At 35.1% G+C, this 16,379-nt stretch overlaps 1 protein-coding gene across 1 annotated transcript in view; it reads right to left on the bottom strand.

The window, feature by feature from the left end:
* LOC150101893 (citron Rho-interacting kinase-like) overlaps positions 1–16,379 on the bottom strand; it is a 594,274-nt gene that overhangs the window by 227,244 nt on the left and 350,651 nt on the right. The window contains exons 22-23 of the mRNA XM_090400165.1: positions 16,078–16,187; positions 12,702–12,785 (exon numbers count right to left, since the gene is read on the bottom strand). Of these exons, the coding sequence (XP_090256291.1) occupies positions 12,702–12,785; positions 16,078–16,187 (194 nt within the window). The remainder of the gene's footprint in view (positions 1–12,701; positions 12,786–16,077; positions 16,188–16,379) is intronic.

Here is a 16,379-nt window from a genome sequence, read left to right as displayed (position 1 = left end):
TATGACATCGTCGTTTTTTGCCAGAGTACATCGTGTCCAGTGGAAGTGGTATGGAAAGCAAGACCCGTTTTTTGTTCTCTTTTGTATTGTACATCTTTTTGGTGTTCAGCCATGCATATTTCTCCAGGGAAGATCTGGAGAACATTGTGGTTCTCCAGATCTTCCCACACCAATATGGAACATTGGTGTGAGAACATTGAACCTGATCGTAAGATCAGAAGAGTATCCATAACCAAGGTGGCCATTTGCAAACGTGACCATGTGGTTTTGGTTTGGGAGATTGAAAAACATGAAGATTATTCTGTCAAGAAGGGGTATATTTGGAACTACAAGGCAGGTGATAATGACAAGCTTACGAGGAAGCTTGAATCTGTGCCATGGCATAAAAAACTGCAAGGGAATGATGTGAGTAATGCATAGGAGATGGTTAAGGCGCATCTAGAGGAAGCAATATTAACTTTCATACCTAAGGTAAGGAGTGTTAATCAGGTAGGAGTTAGATGGATAAGTAATATCATTAAGCATGAGCTGTAGAAGAAGAAGAAAATGAAGTGAAGCCTAGATAAGGAGAAAATTAACCAGCAAACTCATGAACAATACAGGCAAGAAAGGTGACCAGCATTGGAAAGAAGGCAAAATCAGATTATGAAAAGAATTTATAAAGAATCTATATTGTATAAAGAGTTACATGGCAAGTAAGAGCAAGAACGACACTATGGAAGATTAAACTTTGTGAGTGCTGATGGTCACGAAGTGACAGAAGCAGATAAAATAGTTGAGTTACTGAGCAACCACTTTGCAAGTGTATATCATCTGAACAGGGATTGATGTGGGAACAGAGGACGATGAATTGGAGGTTTTTAGGATATTGCAGAATCTTGATGTAAATATAGCTGTGGGATTAGATGGGATATCAGCTCGGGGTTTTACAAGAATGTGAAAGGGAACTGGCAATGACTCTGACTTGGCTCTAAGTCTCAGCTCTAGTAGAGTTCCAAGAGAGTGGAAAGAGCAAAATAATTATCTTGTATAAAAGAGGTTCTAAGTCCTGCAGTAACAAATTATAGTTCAATCAGTATCTCAGGCATGGTGATATTGATCAAAAAGAGAATACAAGAATAGATAAGAACATGATACTGCACGAGAGGTAACATGGCTTCAGGAAGGGTAAGCCATGCTTAATAATTTACTATTTATAATAGTTATAGGTGAGTTGGATAAAGGAAATGGATGATTCTGATGAATTTGGCAAAGGCATTTGACAAAATACCACATGGAACTTGGTTTTTGAAAATTAGAACAAACAAATGGGGCTGGATATGATATTGCTTATGTGGATAAGAGGGTGGAATGCTGGACAGATATATATATATATAAAAAAAATGGTATATGAAGGGGCAGAATCAAGGTGAAAACAGGTGACTAGTGACATGTGATGCAAGGTACAGTGCTGGGACCATTACTATTTAATTTGTAAATAAATGATATAGGAAATAACATGAAAGGAAATATTTGAAAGTAAACAACATATAAGATAAACTATCTCATTTCCTTTTTCTTATGCTGCTTCAACCTCTCATTTAAACAGTGGGAAAAAGAATGGAGAACAGACTGTACTTCTCACTTTTAAGAGGGGAAAGATTACTGTTGTTAAGTATGCATTCATAATCATTCCCCTAACAATAGTGGGTACACTACTACAGCGCTTCCCAAACTGTGGGCCACGGCCCCCAAGGGGGCCGTAGGTTTTGTTGAGGGGACCGTGAAATAATGAAAACAAATTTAAAATGTTTTAAGACTAAGTAGATTTTTTTTTATTTTAAAAGAAATGTATTTAACTTTTATTTCTTTTTTGTTATTTTTTATATTTTAATGGAAAAATTCACACATTGGTGTTGGTTCACAAACTTTGTTTCCTGTGTATTTCAGTGCTTAATGAATATTAGTAAATATTGCTTATTCATATGTTTCATTTCAAAGCAGTGGTTAATTGTATTTACTTCGAATGCTCTCCAGGGAAGCTCCAAATCTTCCTGTCCCTTTCATCACGCATTCGTAATCAGGGACACCCCTCCCTTACAGCCACTATACTGCAAATGCAATAAAAACAAGTACTTTTATTATGCCAGTGAATAAGGTATGAGGAGTCTGTGTAACATATTTCTCAACAAATAGTGCAATTAGAGACAACTGGGATAAAAACACACTAATTAATGAATCACGTGTCCCCTCATACAGAAACTATGCTGTATAGACTGAAACAAAACCATATGTTGCATGGGCAAGCACAGTATCTAACTAAAAACTATTGTTATTAATTAGATGTGTGCGAGTTCGATTTCCCAAGGCAACAATAAAATTCAACCAAACGTATTAAAATTCGTAAAAGTGTTAAAACTATGTAATATATATAATGAATGTTATGGCAGTTTCACATATGGAATTCGGTTGAAGAGAGTTAGCATTTCAACTCAATTGTCAGTTATACTTTTATCTTTCGGCTGCACAATCTTTTGTTAATACAGCACCAATCATATGCACGTTTTAATAACCTGCCTTTGCTGTCTGTTTCGCGCTAGGCTTAATTACCGTAAAGGGAGAAAAGTCACAAAAGAGAAAAATGTTCCTGGCCCGGGGATTCCCTTATTCATGTAATATTCACTAATTTCATGTTATCAGTCTGTGGTGTGCCAGTATCGGTAAGTGGTGATATTATCTGATCTATTCTACGTTAAAAAATTTAACCCTGAAATGGATAAGTGGCTGATAAAAAATAAAAAAAAAATACCGCGAACAATCAGAAGAAGCAGAAACAGACTCAAAAAAAAAAAAAAAAAAAAAAAAAAAAAGACGGTATTTCATATTTTACCAGAACACCCCGCATCGTCTTCAGAACCAAACGGTAAGAGGCAAAAAATGTAATATATACATTTGAGTTTTGCAATATTCGCTATGTATGTTTTGTATTGAATATAAATACAATAAATATTATATAATATCTCTCTCTATTACAATTTTTTTTCGAGGAGGGTCATGAAATATTTTAATTTTTGCAAAGGGGGCCCTGACATCCAGAAGTTTGGGAAGCACTGCACTACTGCACAGAATGCTAAGGTTCTTTTCTTCAACAAGGAGAATGGAAAGATGGCAACTGCAAAATAAGAATGAGGTTATCTTGGGATATATCTGTAATATTGATGCAGCATACCATAATAAGAGGATGCATTGCATGGCAGATAGCAACTCTTTCCACAATGCCAGGCCCATCCCCTATCCTGTCCTTGAGTGCTGAAGGATTCTCATTAGGTTTCAGATGTCTGTTGCAGACAAAAAACAAGACTGGTTTGGCAGAATACACAAATCTGCTGTAGGAATGTTTTTGTTATTTATGCTTTAAAGATTTTGTGAGTTTTGCCTCTTTTTTTCCCCTCTTCATTCTTGGATTTTTCATTTTTTTTTTTGGTTAACTGTAGAAGGCCAGAGTTCACATATCGTTTGTATAAAAACTCCAATGTCATTAAATCAAACTGATAAGGATACAATTTATTTTAGCAGTTTTGGATTCCTCTGTGGAGAATTTTCTTTGATTGGAGGTGCTTGTGCTATCTTCTAAATGGAAGATTTTCATACAGAGGAATAATTTTGTGTGCGTGCGTGTGTCCAAGAGTGAGGCCATATTCATTGGATTCCTTGATCCATTCTAGTCAGGAATGACATGATTGTGAGATGGGAAAACCATGAGTTAACTTTTTTTTTTACCGTTACCTTCTCAGAGTAACATGGTCTTTCTGCTAAAAACTTCTTTGCTTTTTGCTTCCTCATGTGGAACATGTTGCTCCATTTTCATCTTTAGAATAAATTCCTCCTCATCCTTTCATCTTTGAAATAGTTGGCAATAAGCAGGATTTTCCCTCATTGTTCATGATTAGGTTCTGCATGCACACTTTCATTTGATGTTCTTTATGGCATATCAGCATAGCTGGAATAAAAGCCACAATGAGTAGTTTGAGTATGACCATATTTCTGGCACTAAGTATCTGAGAACAATTTGGGACGTAGAAATTGAGTTCTGTGAAAGCAGTTGAGATGAATTGCTTTCACAGATAAGTTTAACGCCAATCATTTATAGTTAATATGGATAATATTTCAAGTTAGTACAAGATTACCATAACTACAATATCAGGATTTATTTTAATTCATTACCTCTTGATCTTTCAATGCACAGAAATCTCATCTGGAACATCAAGCCACTCTGGTATCACTAAGTAGTTTAAAGTTTGATTGCCTAATCATAATAGACGTATTGCTGACAAACAGATGTGCCAAAGATGTGCTATAAATGATTTTTATTATGCTGTTTCTGATGAACAGAGTTTTTTCACTGATTATGAAGAACCTGTCAATATTTCCAAACCCCTTTGAATAAAAGGATGATATTTTCATAATTGCACATTAGAATTAATTATTAAAAACAAATGGTATGCTTATATTTTTTTTTCATCATTAGTACCTATGGTTTCTGGATAGGCTGGGGTATTATGATGGTACAATAAATTTGAGGCTTATCACTTTATAATTAAGAAGAAGAATGTGACATGAAAACTGGAGAAAAGATATCCTTCATATGGAGTAATTATTTTGAAAAACTGCTAAATGAAACAAGCAGTGATGACAGCACAGTGGCAAAAAACACTGACCAGACATGCAGTCAGGAATAAATATCCATACTTGAAGTAGAAAAAGCCATCAAAAGCCAGAAATGTGGAAAGGCAGCTGGAGTACATGATATTCGACTAGAAATGCTCAAGTAATAGAGGTATAAAAGTCTTACAGTGGCTGCACTGCATAGTTTAGAAGGCCTGGGCATAGGGACAAATTCCAGATGGATGATTGGGAGTAGAGCTCTCATAGTGCCCATATATAAAAAGGGAAATAAAACTGAATGTGAGAATTTCAGAGGTATTTCTGTACTGAGTGTTCCTGGTAAGATTCATGAAAGTATACTTGAGAAACAGTTGAGAATGATTGTGGAAGGGAAGCTTTGTGAAGAACAAGCTGGAATCAGACCAAATAGAGGCTGTCGGGATCAGATTCTCACTTTACAACAAATTGTTGAGAAATCATATGAATATAACAAAGATCTGTATTTAAGTTTTGTACGTGTAGATCTGAAAAAGGCATATGACAAAGTGCCAAGAGAAAAGCTATTCAAAATGCTACAGTTGTGTGGTGTTGATGGGGCTTTACACCAAACAATACTTACTCTTTATTTGAGTTGTTAAGTCAGCAGCTAGAATTAAAGTGCAAGAAGATGGTTTAATGTTAAATCTGATGTCAGACAAAGTTGTACATTATCTATATGGATTAAATTATGAAGGAAAGTGGTATTAAACCTGATATCAAAATTGGAGATGTTAATCCCAGCTCTTTACTTTATGCAGACGATGTTATGCTCTTGAACGGATCCAGTACAAGTCTGCAAGATTCTCTGACTAAATTGTATAACTGTTGTAATAAATTTGGTATAAAAATCAGCAATAGCAAGAAAAAAGACAATGAAAATAGGCAGAAGCATTGAAAATATCAATTACATTGTGAATGGAGAACCTATAGAACAAGTAAAACATTTCAGCTACTTGGACACTATTTTTAGTGAAGATGGCAAATTAAATATGGAAATAGACAACAGAATCAACCAAGCTCGTATGGTAGGAAGTCAATTGAATAAGTTTATATGGAATAAGAAAGAAATTAGCCGAAACACTAAATTAGCTATATACAACACAGTGTACAAGTCAATTTTAACTTATGGATCAAGAGCTGGGTCAGAAATGAAACACTCCACCAAAGACTAGAGACCAGAGATATGAGAGTGCTGAGAAAGATTAGGGGTGTGAACAGATGGCATTAATGACAATATCATATTAAAAACGAGGATATTAGGAAAGAACTTGACATTGGTAGCATCCAGGAATGTGGTAGCAGACCTAATCTCAGGTGGTATGGTCACCTAAACTGAATGGGAGAGGGAAGGTTAACAAAAACAAGTGTTCTCTGCCAAGTTGGCAGAAAAAAGACCCAGAGGATTGATACAATAAAAAGTGCCTTAGAATTTAGAAATATAAGATTTGATAATGTCTGAGTCTTGACAGGTAACAGATTGATTTGGAGGAAAATTGTAGATAGGAAGTTAGTAATGATGTAAGTTTTTCATGGAGTACTATCATATCCTGCACACCCCAAGAGGGTACATGTCAGGCATTTGATGATGAATTCAGTACCAGAGTTCTCCATCCACCATTACCACAATTTTGCTTCCCAAGTACGTCAAGTAATGATATATTTCGGAAGCAAAATGCCAGATATTCAAGATGTCATAACAGCACTACAGCTACCATCAAATTCTGTGACCAAATCATGAGAGAGCAATGCATGCATGCATGCAAGCTACAATGATCCCGTTTTCAAATCCACATCTCTCACTACACAGAAAAAAAAAAAAAAAGAAAAAAAAAAACAAAAAAAAAAAAAACAGAGTTTTGGATCGCAGTGATGGCTGGTCTAGAGAATCACCATAGGTCCAATGCCCATTGGTGTGTGATGGTTGTTTCACCATTCTTGGCCATTTGTCTATGTCCATTTGCCATGTGATTCAAATCCTACAAACTCTCAATACTACTCACTCTCACCTAGGCAGTTTTTTGTTTTTACCATCCACTGTATCAAGAATCAAGGTATAATGCTAGCTTCCCTTTGAATTACTTTCAGCATTAGGTTCTCTTTATAGTTCTTTGTTACCTTTTGCACTCATCAAATAAGTAGAATCTTTCTATAACATGCTATAACATGTTTTTCACAGCCAATATCTTCTCAGATTCTTCAACCATTACCCATGACTTGAAAGAAAGAGCTTGTGAATATGCAGTTTCGAGCAGCCTTAGCTTTATGGAGAAGCTAACCAATTTATTTTTCCATATCGTGTCCCCTGTGTGCAGGTTTACTTTTGCCATCTGAGATCTTATCTCTTTTGTTTTTTTAGAGTCTAAATCATGTGTCGTCTCACACCCTAGGTACGTGAAGCTTCTAATGTCTTCCAGGACACTGCTGATCTTTATTTTTATCATCAAATTCCTGAATCAACTTTAGGGGATATACAGGAAATGATAGAAGTATATGAAAAAGTTACAGCATGCCTAACTTCTCACCAACAATTTTCCTCCAAATTAATCTTATCTGTCAAGACTCAAACATTATCAATATCTTTCTTTTTTAAGCACTTTTTACTGAAATCATTTCATTTACATCTTGGTCTTCCACTGGATCTTTTTCCTGCCAGCCTGACAAAGAACACCTGTTATGTTAATCATTCCTCTCCCATTCTACTTAAGTGAGCACACCAGCTGAGATTAGCTCTACTACTACTAATACATTCTTGAATGCTAACAATGGCAAGTTCTTCCCTAATATCCTCATTTTTAATATTATTATTAATAGCCACCTCTAGGGAGTCCAAGACTCATCGAGGGAGGGCACCTATTCTACAACTCTGTCTCACCAGCACTTAACCTCATCCACCCGTCATCATCTACACCAATGCCATCTACTGTCCACCACCACTACCATTTTCATTCACAATCGCAAACATCTATGCCCATGGCAGGATTCAAACCCGCAGCCTTTTGGCTGGAGAGTGGATGCTCTAAGCACTCGGCCAACCAGGCTGAAAAATTAACCCCACCGGGCTTGTCCGGGACCTCTCGCACCCAAAGTGAGAATCATACTCCTAGACCAACAAGCCATCTGTTCACTCTACATCTTTCTCAGAACTCATACCAGAGGTTTGCAAGTTTTTGATCAAGTGTTTTATTTCTAACCCAGCTCTTGGATGAGTAAGTTAAAATTGATTTGAACGCTATCTTGTATACAGCTAATTTAATGCTTTTGACTTATTTCTTTCTTATTCCATATAAAGTTATTCACCTGACTTCCTACAATTCCATCATCATCAAATTCCTGCCATGTAATCTCAAGGCTTGTACAGGATATGATAATACTACATGAAAAATTTACATCATTACTAACTTCCTATCCACAATTTTCCTCCAAATCAGTCTGTTACTTGTCAAGACTCCAACATTATCAGATCTTATATTTCTATCGTCTAAGGAACTTTTTACTGTATCAATCCACTTATATCTTGGTCTTCCTCTGGGTCGTTTTCTTAGATTGTTTAAACAATTTTTCTAAAAATTGTTTAAAATATTAACCAATTTAAACATACCAAACCAACTTTTACAATCTATTCAAGAAATATATACAGGAAATAAAATAGCAGTTAAATTAGAACACACTTCAGAATGGAAAGATATATCAAGAGGAGTACGACAAGGATGTACCCTCTCACCTCTGTTTTTCAATATATATATAAATGAAATATTAACAATCTGGAAACAGCATAACCCATTTGGTATACAAATGACCCCGCAAATGAAGATAGATACACTACTATTTGCAGATGATCAAATAGTATTAGCTACATCAGAAGATGACTTACAAAGATCATTAAAATCATTAAATGATATCTCAAAGCAATATAATATGACAATATCCAAAGAAAAAACAAAAATAATGGCATTCAAAGGAGAAAACCCAATAAGGAGTAAAATAGTGATAGATAATAAAATACTAGAACAAGTAAACACTTTCAGATACTTGGGATGTGATCTATCATACGAAGAAGAAAAAGACAGACACTAAAATATCAAACTTTGTCAAAGTAAATGGTATAATAAATAATATATTTAAGCCATCCCTGGTACAAAAACACACTAGAATCAGACTATATAATGTCTTGTCAAAACCAACTCTACTATACGGAAGCGAAACATGGACCATGAAAAGGAAAGATGAAAAACGAATTCAAACAGCAGAAATGAAGTTCCTCAGAAAAACAGCTGGATATACCAAGTGGGACCACAAAACAAATGAAGAAATCTTACAATCCCTAAAAATAAAACCAATTAATTACTACATAAGACAGTATAAACAAAAATGGCTAGAACATTTAAATCGAATGGACAACAGCAGACTACCAAAAATATTATACAGATACAAAATATGTGGAAAAAGAAGAATCGGAAGACCAAGAAAGAGATGGCATGAGACCGGAACAGGCCACATGGCCTATATTCCATGTTAAGAAGAAGAGAAAAGGCAATTGGTTATTCTTTTCAAGCTCTAACGTGAACTGTATTTTTTGGTGGAAGGAATTTATTTTTGTAAGGAATTCAAATAAAGTTGTTTCTTTGCCTCTCCAAATTATGAAAACATCATCTACATGTCTCCACCAAACCAATGGCTTTGGATTTAATTTGAAAGGATGTCAGCTTCTAGTTTTTCCATGAACAGATCAGCACAGGGAGGTGATAAGAGACTGCCCATGACTAAGCCATCAAGCTGTTCATAAAATGTGTCATTCGATTTGAGGCAATGACGAAAAAGCTGAGCTATGTCATGTGGATAGAGATTGTCTAGGATCTTGATAACTTCTTCAAGGTACGTTGGTAAATAACGAAACCACGTCTAAGCTTGCGAGGATGTCTGTTTTTAAGATGGAGATGCCTTTTAATTTTTCGGTGAAATTTTTAAAATTCTTTATGAAGGAATCTGATTTTTTAATAGTCTTTCAATAGACAGGCTAGATGTTTAGCTAATAGATATGTAGGAGAATTTCTTCTGTCGACATATTGTGCACTTTTGGGGCACAATATGTCGACATGCATATAAGCATGGCGTCAGTGGATGTAGAGATTTCAGACTTCATTGTAAGTCTGAAGACCAACTTGTCATGTTCCATAATAGGTTATTAGTCTCTTTTAAAGAGCAATTACAATCAAAAAGAGTGAAATATATTTACTTTAAAGGCATCTTTGTCTTTACTCCATGAAAGAATTCAACACATTAGATTTCTACCTAGCAAAAGTGACCTAAGATGCTTAGAACTTTTTTGAAGACATTTCTAACAGCATAGATGGAGTAGCAACCTATGGAATATTCTTGATTGCATGGTTCAAAACAGTTTTGACAAGGTCTTTCTAACTAGTAAAAAATCGCAAATTAAAAAATTCGATAGACTTTATGAAAGAAAATACAACTCAAGACTGAGTCTCCCTGATGAAAAAGTCATTTTCAATCTTTCAGACTATACATTATCAAAACCAGAAGCCAACATACCAAAGAAAGGTTTCAACTTTGATATCACTCCAGATCACATTCCAAAGATTGATATTATTAGCAACATAGAAAAGGCACTCTTTTCATTTCCGGAAACAATAGCAAATGATATCCGATTAAAAAGCACTATTATCCTTTCAACTTCAAAACCACCAAAACTCAATATAACTCCTCTCGAAAAGCAAGCCTTCTTAAACCTAAAGAAGGACAAAGATATAATTATCCTAAAGGCAGAAAAGGGCAACTCTATGGTCATCTTGAACACCAAAGACTACATAACAAAAATCACCGAGTTAGTTTCAGACACGTCAACCTATCGCATATTATATTTCAATCCAACTTTAAAAAATCAAAAAGAGACTAATAACCTATTATGGAACATGACAAGTTGGTCTTCAGACTTACAACGAAGTCTGAAATCTCTACGTCCACTGATGCCAAGCTTATACGGTGCCCCAAAAGTGCACAAAATTGGAGTTCCACTCTGCCTGATCGTTGACAGAAGAAATTCTCCTACATATCTATTAGCTAAACATCTAGCATGTCTATTGAAAGAAAATATAAAAAAATCAGATTCCTTCATAAAGAATTCTAAGAATTTCACTGAAAAATTAAAAGGCATCTCCGTCTTAAAAACAGACATCCTCGCAAACTCAGACGTGGTTTCGTTATTTACCAATGTACCTGTTGAAGAAGTTATCAAGATCCTAGTCAATCTCTATCCACATGACATAGCTCAGCTTTTTCATCATTGTCTCAAATCGAATGACACATTTTATGAACAGCTTGATGGCTTAGTCATGGGCAGTCTCTTATCACCTCCCTATGCTGATCTGTTCATGGAAAAACTAGAAGCTGACATCCTTTCAAATTAAATCCAAAGCCATTGGTTTGGTGGAGACATGTAGATGATGTTTTCATAATTTGGAGAGGCAAAGAAACAACCTTATTTGAATTCCTTACAAAAATAAACTCCTTCCACCAAAAAATACAGTTCACGTTAGAGCTTGAAAAGAATAACCAATTGCCTTTTCTATATACACTAATTAAGAAACAAGAGAATGGACAAATCCAGCTCACAATCTATCGAAAATCAACACACACTGGACGTTACTTGCACTTCAGATCGGCTCATCATATTGCACAGAAACTCAGCATAATACATTTGCTTAAGAACAGAGCAACCAACATAATCTTAAAAGAAAAAGATCTCCTTGATGAACTCACTCTTATATCCTAGTAAACAATGGTTACCCAAGAAATATAATCAAAAAGATTCTTCACAGAAACTTTCCACAGCAGCAACCTCCTGTCATGCAATATACATCGCCCATCATTTTCCCTTATGCAGACTCAGTGTCAACAAAAATTGCCAAACTCTGTAAGTCTTTCAACGTCAGAGTTGCAGTGAAACCTGTCAAGACAATACGCTATATTTTAAGATCCCCAAAGGACATTAATGCCTTCTTCAAATATGCCAGTGTATACAACATTCCATGTTCTTGTGGATTAAATTACATAGGGCAAACGTCAAGAAGCCTGAAAATTCGAAAAAAAAGAACATGTAGGAGACGTGAACAACAACAGAATAGATACTTCAGGATTAGCCCATCACTTCTCGATCTCTAACCACACCATCGAATGGTTAGAGATCGAGTACAACTACGATTAAAGAAGCCGTGGTTGTACTCCACTCTGGAGAAATTCTAAACAAAAATCAAGGAATGATTCTGAAAGATATCTGAAAAAGCCTAATAAGTTTGCTCAGCTTACCAGAATTTCATTTCACTGAAAACTATATAACACGCTCAATAAACAATGACTGATACATCACGTTCCATGCTTATGTTACGTGCTGGTTTAATTTATTTGACTTTGTTACTCCATTCTTCTTTTCTTGTATATATTTTACAAAAATCTCTGGTCAACTAATAAAGCCAACAAAAATTCCAGTTTAAGAAATACTTCTAATTTTCACATTCAGTGTTATTACTCTTTATAAAGATGGTACTATGACAGCTCTTCTTGAATCCGGAATTTGACCCTCTGACCAGGCCTTCTGAATTACTTTACTGTGGTTGGAGAAGTTTTTTTTTTTTTTTTAAATAAAAATTATTCCATTTTGTTTTGTCTGCAGCTTCTCCCCAGCTAGAAAAATCTACTCACTATGGGTGAGTAAATCTGTCGAGCCCTAACCATTATAACAAACTATCTCACTATAAAAGTCGTGAAAAGCTCTACAGATACAATACTATGCCAAAGAAATTTACTAAAGCAAATTACAATAAAAATAAAATATTCCTATGGTCCCTAAGAGTTTGCTATGAGAATCAACTGTACATATAATGGTATTGTGTATGCCAACAGAATTCTGTAATAGTTCTGCATTTGATTAGGTGCATATATGGACATCTCTCATACATTTATGCATGCATAAATGAAATTTTGAACAATACAAAATGGCTGACCTTTTTCTTTTCTCTTTGGCAAGTGTCTGATGAAGATTTCTTATGTCTTCTTCTATTCTTTCTACTTCAATTTTCAGAGAATCCCTAGTAGGGAGGGAAAAATTTAAGCATCAAGAAAGTGTTCTGCTATTTCTAATATTTAGTACATATGAATGATGTATACTAAATATTAGTATCAATTATCAATGACTTATCAATTAATGATTCAAATTTCTACACTAACAATTTACATGATAAGTGTCTTTGAAAACATTCATTCAATTCTCAAAAAGAATTGCCCAAATCACTATCACAAAACAATATCAGTAATATCTCTACCCTCTGACCAGGATATTACTTCTGAATTACTTTACTGTGGTTAGGTGGATGTGCTAAACAAAATGGAATAAAAATTATTCCATTTTGTTTTGTCTGCAGCTTCTCACCAGCTAGAGAAATCTACTCACTATGGGTGAGTAAATCTGTCAAGCCCTGAGCATTATAAAAGATAATTCAGGCAAGGAAGTATTTTTAATTCAATGTTTTTCTGGACTGTGATCCCATAATTTGGAAAATTAACGTATATATTTCTGTAAAACTTTCAAGAGAGGAAGTGGCAGCTAAACTGGAAAGATGGAACTGGAAGAAAGGTATGAGGTGTGGATAGCAGCTAAGAGACAGATCTGGAGCTGGAAGGAAATGTCATCAAGAAGGTTAGGGATTTTAGATACTTAGGTCCAACAGTAAAAGAGGATGGAGAGGCCGAGAAGGAAGTGGGATGCAGGATACAAGCTGGATGGAGGAACTGGAGAGAGAGAGAGAGATGGCTGGAGTGTATGCGATAAGACGGTGCCGATCAAGCTAAAAGACAAAATCTACAGGATAGTAGCGAGACCAGCTATGACATATGCTATGGAAACTGTGGCCCTTAGGAAAAATAACATCAGCAGGATGGAGGTAATAGAGATGAGAATGCTTAGGTGGATGTGCAGTGTGACTAGAGAGGATCGTTTGAGAAATGATTATGTAAGGGGAACAATGAAAGTTACGAACTTAGGAACAAAGATAGAAGACAAGGTTGAGATAGTTTGGTCATGTGATGAGGAGGGAAAACGAGTATGTGGGGGAAAAAAAGGTCATGCAGATGCATGTGCAGGGAAGGAGGAAGCATGGATGGCCAGAGAAGAGAGATGGTAGAAGAGGACCTGAGGATGAAGAACTTAGATGTGGTTACAGCCAAACAGGAGGATGTGGACGAGGCTCATTAAAAACAGTGACCCTACCTAAGTGCAATAAGCTGCAGAAGATATACTATAAATTAATGATGCCAAGAAATTATATTCTTGGTTTAATCCTTTATCCAAGTGTAAGCAAACAAAGTTTGCACCTGAAGTATTTTCAGGATATATAGCACCTAATGACTTCACATCACTTGCCCACAGTATCCTATAAAGCAAAGCATATGTCCTTACAGACATGTATAATACTATGCATTATGGGAAGGGTCACTACCCAGACTGGCTTCGACCTTTATTGAGGTCTCATTGAGGGAGCCAGACCCAGAGGTGATACCAAGGCTGAAGTAATGCAGAAGTCATATTTCCATATACAAACAGCCAAAGTTGGCAGGAAAAAGATGCAGAGGAAAACCAAGGTATAGGTGGATTGATACAGTAAAAAGTGCCTCAGAGTTTAGAAATATAAGATTTGATAATGTCTGAGTCTTGACAGGTAACAGATTGATTTGGAGGAAAATTGTAGATAGGAAGTTAGTAATGATATAAGTTTTTCATGTAGTACCATCATATCCTGTACACTCCTTGAGGGTACATGGCAGGAATTTGATGAAGATTATGCTATGCACCCATAATGCATAGCAAACATGTCTGTAAGGATATGTGCTTTGCATTATGAGAAACTAAGGCAGGTGATGTGAAGTCATTAGCCTCTATATACGAGTTGCCCTGTCCTGAAAACACTTCAGGTGTTTGCTTATACTTGGATAAAGGATTAAACCAAGAATATAATTTCTTGGCATCTTTAATTTATATAAGTAAGAAACCTACTTGATCATGCATTTTGACATGGGAGGTTGCCAAATATGGAATTTACAGTTAAGGAGTTTGTATGTGGAACTATAGAGCAGGCAATTATACAAGCTACAGAGGAGGGCAGTGTGAAGCAATGCCATGGCATAAGAATGTGAGGGGAAAGATGTTAGCAGTGCATGAGAAACAGTCAGATGTTTTAAACAAGCAGTATTAGACATATCCAAGGGTGGGAGGACAAATTACTGTATTTTTCACCATATAAAGACGCACTGTTGTATTGGATGCATCACATTTTTCATGTCGAATTTTTGGAAATGAAATATTCTTCACAGTATAATACTGCGTGAATTATGCATGAAATTTTTCATGTAAATATTAATTTTTTTTTTAATACACGTATGATCCGTTTATTTTCCCATTATATTTTGTTTTTGCATGCATGCATAAATCTGAAGCATCATGATGGCGACCATATACAATCGATATTTCTTTGTGTTGCCAACAATTTTGCTCGTTGAATAATCATTTTAGATGCGCAGCAACCTGATCTTCTTTAATCCATTATCCAAGTTTTAATTCATTTTCAATTTCTGGCCATTTTGCATTAGGTTTCCTGTGGAAATCGTGGTTTTTAGAATTTACTTCTATTAATTGCTGCTCCTGTCATCCAAATTTATACCATTTTTTCTCTAGGTGAAGGCCCAAAATGCCACTCTGCTGCTGTACTGCCAGTTTGTGCACTGAATCACACTACGCTTAAACGCAATTATATAGCTATGTTGTGTTTCATAGAATCGATGGATTATAAAAAAAAAAAAAGTTAAATATAATAATGCATTGATTACTAGACCAAATGCATGACTATTAACGTCCATGCAATTATTCAAACATCACAAATTACAGACATTTTTGAATTGTCACAATAAAAAGACATTTAGTGATTATGAATGATTCGGTTATTCAAAATGAAGGGAGAAACTAACAGCATAAGGCATCAACTGGATAAAATTTTTTCAAATGGTTAAAGAGTAAATTATAATAGGCAAGAAATTATATTCCTGTCTATTATAATAATATCAGATAGAAATAATGTGATATTTGATTAACATTTGCCATGCATTGTCTTGGTAGCTCATGGGATACATACTAAATAAGTATGTATCCCATGTGCACTCCCATTATTTGGTCATTAATATAAAAACAAATGAATCAGTTTTACTACAAATCATGTGAGTGTCTCATAAAACATGCGTTGTTACAATAAACACTGATTAGGTTATACATTACTAACTCACTTCACATTTATTAACCCCCAAAAAAATTATACTGAGATTAATAATACTTACCTTTCTTTGTTACTCTTTGCAATAATATCATCATTTGCTTCAACTAAGTCTTCATAATCTTTCAGTTGTTCTTCCATTGATATGCACGCAGATTTCAAAGTATTAATATTCTGCAACCAAGTTATAGAATTTTGTCAAAATAAAAAACACTTATCTTGCAAAATATAAAAAGCTGAAAATTATCCCGTTTTGTATTACTAGTTGATTATGATATTTTGTTAATAAACATTCAAAAATTACGCATCAATTTGATAAAATCAACAGTGAACTATCTACCTTTAACCATCTACCACACAGCTCAA

The sequence above is a fragment of the Typopeltis vanoorti genome, chromosome 11, assembly GCF_054136105.1.
Source record: "Typopeltis vanoorti isolate ZY-2024b chromosome 11, IOZ_Tvanoo_1.0, whole genome shotgun sequence".
In the NCBI taxonomy this organism is placed as follows: domain Eukaryota; kingdom Metazoa; phylum Arthropoda; class Arachnida; order Uropygi; family Thelyphonidae; genus Typopeltis; species Typopeltis vanoorti.
This window is presented reverse-complemented; position numbering and strand designations above follow the sequence as displayed.